The following is a 6,020-nucleotide window of genomic DNA, read 5'->3' on the forward strand; positions in this document are numbered from 1 at the left end:
TGGCTGAAATACTAAGAACATCTACTATTACCCATTCAGTTCAACTTCTGTGGAAGATGTGTGAATTTCTTATTGCATAAACATAAACATTGTAATATTGTATTACAGTGTATATGGTAAAAACATCCTTCCTTACAGAACTGTTTTAGATTATGTACCATTAAATTTGGATGTAATTTTTCAGCTTGACTCTGATGCTTGAGTTGATGGGTAATAATGAGGGTGCCTCAGTTTTTCAGCTGTAAGTTCTGTGCATTTTCCCACATACATAAGGATAGAATGAACCATATATTTAACTGGTAAATATTTAATCATGAGACTGTAAAAGGATGTCATCACTTTTGCATATCATTGCTGGCCTATCTTCTACTCTAACTTTACATTTTATTTCCCTACAGGTGGTTCTTTGAGGCATTAAAATACCCCCGCTCACACCGCATGGTTGTACTAAATGGCGTTGCCATGGCAGTGGTGTTCTTCCTGGTGCGTATTGCGGTCATGCCTTCATACTGGGTGAGTGTATTTGCCACCTTCGGTACTCCAGACTTTGAGCAGCTAGGCTTGGGTGCCCAGGTGGCCTGGATCACCTCCTGCATTGCCCTGGACATCTTGAACACTATCTGGATGTATAAAATCACCCGAGGCTGCTACAAGGTTCTGACTGGCAGTGGAGGGCGAAAGATTATGGAAGGTGCAGATTCTGTATCAGACAAGAAGGACCACATCAACAACCACACGGACTGAAAAGCTGTAGAGCAAAAGAAAAGTAGAGGGATATAACTTAGCATGGAGGGAAGCTGCACGCTCTTCTCTGTCGGAGCCTCAGAGTCTCTCCCACCCCCACCTTTAAATCCCCCATCCTCAGCTGTTGATCTCTTTGAAGTTGGGTAGCAGACCGGGCTAAGAGTCCTCAGGTTCTGACCCTAACACGGGACAAGGAGACTGCTCTTTGACTCACTCAAAGCACCAGCCTTTTTGCAGTTTCAGATTACTACCCCTCTGGGTGATGGCTTTCGGTTGCAGATAATAACGTTAGAGTTCACAAGCACACTTTAACCTCCACTCGTTTCTCTCATCACTGTTACTTAGTACCATTCCTTCAGTGTCCTCTCACTCTCAGCCAAAGTCCAATCCTCTGAAGTGCCTGCAAAAGACAGGATAAGCAATAATCTTCGATCAGAAACACCACGATTTTTCACCTGCTGAACCAGAGGCTTCGATTCTTCGCCCTTTCTCATCATTCTCCGTCCACACTCTAAAAAGTGAAAATCTCTCTCATCAGACCCATGCAGTGTTTGTGAATCTATAGGGCTCTTGTCTTAAAGTCATCAGACCTCACACAAAGAGAAACAAACAAACAGACGAACACCATAATGCCTCTTTGACAGTATCACCTGCTGTGGCCTCCTTGTAACAAGTGGCGCCTGCCTATATCACCAGCCATGCCCCTCCAAACCCTGTAGGATCTGGATGATTATTTGTAATCGAAGAATATGCATGTAGAAGAGAAAAGACACTTGTTTGGGGGACTGACGATCCCAACGGCTCTTCGATATCCTTAGCTTCTCACAGGACGATGTCGCCTTTTCAGTATTCATCATATGGGCATCACTGTGCTGTACTCTGTGCCCCACACATTCTGTCACCTGTCCTCATCAACCCCTGAACATTCACACTAACATGTCCTTTACATTACCTTCTGCCCCCCAGGGTAGGAATCCACTATCCAGCCTCAGTGTTCAGTTCTGTTCTACCTCTCCCCCTGCTCTGTCAAGGTTTCACCCATTTGTCATGAGTTTATTCTTTAATTTGTGCTGTAAAGAGGGATTTTAATCTTTGGTGATGTCACTGCTTCTGAGGGCTTGACAGACCTTTCTCTGTTTTTCACCCCCTCTGGGATCTGTCTGTAGAGCTTTTTTCCCAGTGGATACAGAGAATAAAGTGGCATCGCTTTCCTCACACAGCTGTCTGCAGCATATCGTTCCAGAGAAATGACACTATGACACTTCCATTTATCCTCTCTGTTCTCAGTCACTGTGTTTACATGCACAATAATGTTCAGCTGTCATTCTGAACATAACGATCTGCTGAGTTAGATAGGTGTCATGTAGATGGTATGTCCCGTGTGGATATTCTGAACTGGGCCTATCCTTCTGTCCTTTATATACAGGACATTCAAAGTATGCATTTTGGGGTTTTTACGGGAGTTTGAGACAAATGGCCCCCGGTCAGCAGGTTCAGACCTGGTATTAACATGTGTCCTTAATGATCTGGTCAGAGCAGATCACATTAAAATGTCACTACATATGTCTTTCTATCTCCTTATGCAAATGAACCAGCGCAACAGTGGCCTAAAAAATAAAAATACATAGCATAAGGTATCGCGTCAAGTTTAACAGACAGCATTTGGAACATTTATTTGCAAACTGAATTCACTGTTATTTGGTGCATGAGTTGACATTGTGAATGAACAAGTACAGCAATTATTTGTCTGTGACAAACTTTGACCATTCCATTTGTTTTATAGTTCTCTTGTTATATGGTTTAATCATGATTGAATGTTCAGGTGCTTAAAATATGCAGAGAAATTCCTGCAAATTGTGGCTATTATTTTTTATAATTGATAATGCGTCATTGTGCTTTTCAAAATTTCCATACATCATTGAAACACTTTAATGTGATGCTGTTGAGGACACTGGCTGAATAGATGATGATATTATCTGTCCCAGCATGCATTTGTGTTCACACTGTTAAAAAAAGGATGTGGACGTATGTGTCTCAGACCACCTTCAAAGAGAGTCAGTGAACAAATCTCTTGAGTGTGTTCATATTTTATTTTGGAGCTGTCCACTTGTGATCAGATCTCACAGGATACATGTAAATGCAAGGTCTAAACAAGGCCAACTCTCTAGTAGAAGTTAATGCCAAATAGAGCACATTTGTGGTCAGTAGGAGAAATGGACTTCTAAACATGACAAAGCATTTGGGTATCAACAGGTTTGCTGAGGCCAACTTTTTGAAAAAGTTGGAAGCTGTTCACATGTTCGCACATCCACTACTGGTAGAAACGGAATAAATCAGAGCATATACAGCTACTCATGAAAAGGAATAATAGTAGAATTTCTTTTTTATTATCCATGTAAACTCCTTATCAGGAAACTTGCCTTTTTCAGAATGAGGCAAAAAGTTGAATATCTAGTGCATGTAAATATTGTCAGTGTCTCTGAGAGAATGATTGAGGGAGGAAATGGAAAAAGTCTATTTTCACCCACATATACACAGACGTATGAAGTTTGCATATGCTGACATCATGTCATGTCCACATGTTCCTGCATTCGCTGCCCCCCCCCCCCCCCCCCCCCCCATGGTGCTCTTCTTTTTGGATGTCAGCAGAGTTACTAATAATATAAATAATTTTGATAAACCACTCTGTGAATCTAATTCGACCGTATATTGCTGTCCGAAGTAACCTGTACGTTTTAATTTTTGTTCTGTATAAATTGTAAATCATGACTATAGAGCATGGTAAGATGACATATTTCTGTGATGCCTTAGTGAATAGTCAAACTAGATGAATAACATCTAAATATTACTTGCATTAATCTAATGCTAGACAGGGGTTTGCTTTTCAAAACAGTTTTTGTTTTTTTGCCTCTACTGAATGCATGCACTTGTATTTTCTTTTCTCCTCTCTCTTGCATGTCTGTATATATAAATATATATATATACACACACACACAATAGCTATGCAGGTACTTTCTGCATATGGCTAACACACATTCTTCGTAAGCTATTTTGTTGGTTTTACAAATTCATGAGTTTTTTTCTAGTTATACAGTCTGCTGTTAGCAGACGCCAAAAAACCACACAAACAGACAGAGATACAAGAGGCTGTTTCCAATTCAGCGTCTGCTTCAACTACAAGGAGATGATATAAATAGAAACCTACAATGGATATGTTTATACTCTGCTCGCATGTTTACATCCTTTGCTTTCCTTTCTTGTTGGACAGATAATCCTAATAGTCTGGAGAATGTCACTGTTCACTGTGGAACTACAAAGCACACTCCCCGTGGAGCAATAACTCAGTGATCTCCTGTAGTTCTGTCTGTCACCACAGAGGAGGGGCTACAGTATTTTGTGCCTTTAACACAAAAATGGTGGATGTGATGCGGCCTGATTTGGATTAGCATGATTTATAAAACCCAGTGAGTCAGTTTTCATGTATCTCCTCTGTTTTCCATACATATACTCTGTATATGTTTTTATAATCTACCTGCACAATGACTAATCCGGGCCAAGTATTATAATCCAAAGCTGATCCCTTTGGGGAGTCTGTTTTATGTTGATTATTGAAAACTGGGGTATGTCTCTTTTTTTCCTTTTTTTTCTTTTTTTTGAATGTGGCAACTGGTTGCTTAGTGGCATTCAGGTGAGCTTACAGTGTCCAAGGTGAATACAGTGGGAATCAGAATCTATTTTTTTTAACACAAGCTCTTAGTAGATATACAGTAGTCGATAGGCAGGCTAACATCTCGCTTCTCTGGCCTCCTGAACTCAAAGCTGTGAATAGTCATAGAGGAAAACTGTAACACTGTTCAGTCAGGAGATGATTGGACTTGGGTGTAGCACACATCTTGACTGAGCAGTGATGCTTCTTGTAGCTGTGCTTTTTAGATGTCTGACTTTAGACTGAGGCTGCCCTCTGGCGCAGCTCTCATGCACAAAATAATAAAATCTATAACAATTGTATCATCCAGTTGGTCTAAGGACTGGACAAACTGTGGAACCAGGAGTTTTGGTACTTCAGGGTGTTTTTTACAGAATAAATTTCAAGACCTGATATTTGTCCTGTAGCCCACTCCCAGGGACTGTATGAAAACTGAATGAGTACATGATGGATGATGTTGATAAGGCTGCTATTTTTAGGCTATTCTGCATACTGTGTAAGTACTGAACAACCACGGGGCCTCGCTTTCTTTACAGAGGCCAATTTTCATGATAAAATTAACGTATTATATACAAATCACCTGAATGCAAAGTATCAATTCCAGACACACACTTTTGTGGTACATTGTATTGAAGTTGTTTGAAAGTTTGAAACTAAACAGGTGGTGATGAGTATTAAGTTTGGTACATCTCTTCTCAAATTCTTGATTTTTCTTCCTCAATATAAAATAGAATAACATGAATTGAATTTCTGCATCTCAGTCAGGACATCATTATTGTGATGGTAAAGAATGATTCCGCTCCTATTTATGAAATCACAGATAAATTGATAATCAGATGACTTGCCAGAATGACTTATTTTCCTCCCGTTTTGTCTTTTTTTTAATTTTGTCTTTAAAGCAATGCAATTTCTTGTTCTGATCTATTATTTTTTGTTTCTGGGGATTCTAATGTGAAACAGCCTACACTACACAAACACAGGCCCTCAGGGGTCTTCTTGTCTGAGTATTACCTTGGGACTCAGATTATTGTCTACAATGACCACTACTAATGATCATGTAATTGTAGTGCTGAAAACTGAGACTTACTTGAAAGTATTGCTCTTCAATAAAGTTGAAGACGATAAAGAGTTGATTGAGTCTGTCTTTTTCTCCTTAAATTACATTTTACAGAAATCCTTCATTGTATGGGAAATCATTTCCAAGTCCAGATGGCTATGGAAAAGGAAAGTATAGTGAATTCTCAGAAGATGTCCTCTATTCTTTTTTGCAAAATATAAAATTCATAATGTGTGTGTGTGTGTGGGGGGGGATTCTGACCACAAAGACAGTAATTTTTAAGGTGCATAGGACTGTTTTAGGGTGTTTTTGTGCTGAAAGATGACTAGAAGCAGCAATTTTTTTAGTCTGTTTTCTTAGACGTATTCCTTTAAAACATTAAAACTTTAAGCACTTGTGAGTTTTTCTCACCAATTTGAGTTTACACTCACCATGTTGACTTTCATCTCAACATTTTGGGTTTATTTTCAACAAATCTGCATTTCGTTCTTGACATCTTGCATGTGTTCTAGA

General features: G+C 39.5%; 1 protein-coding gene across 2 annotated transcripts in view; it reads left to right on the forward strand.

Moving 5' to 3' along the window:
* Window positions 1-5,578, forward strand: part of tlcd4b (TLC domain containing 4b) — a 41,073-nt gene extending 35,495 nt beyond the window's left edge. For both annotated transcript variants that reach the window (XM_030142363.1, XM_030142364.1), the window contains one exon: window positions 399-5,578. In XM_030142363.1, the coding sequence (XP_029998223.1) occupies window positions 399-744 (346 nt within the window). In that variant the 3' untranslated portion in view covers window positions 745-5,578. The remainder of the gene's footprint in view (window positions 1-398) is intronic.
* The last annotated feature ends 442 nt before the right edge of the window (window positions 5,579-6,020 follow it).

This window comes from Sphaeramia orbicularis, chromosome 8, assembly GCF_902148855.1.
Source record: "Sphaeramia orbicularis chromosome 8, fSphaOr1.1, whole genome shotgun sequence".
NCBI classification, from domain to species: Eukaryota; Metazoa; Chordata; class Actinopteri; order Kurtiformes; family Apogonidae; genus Sphaeramia; species Sphaeramia orbicularis.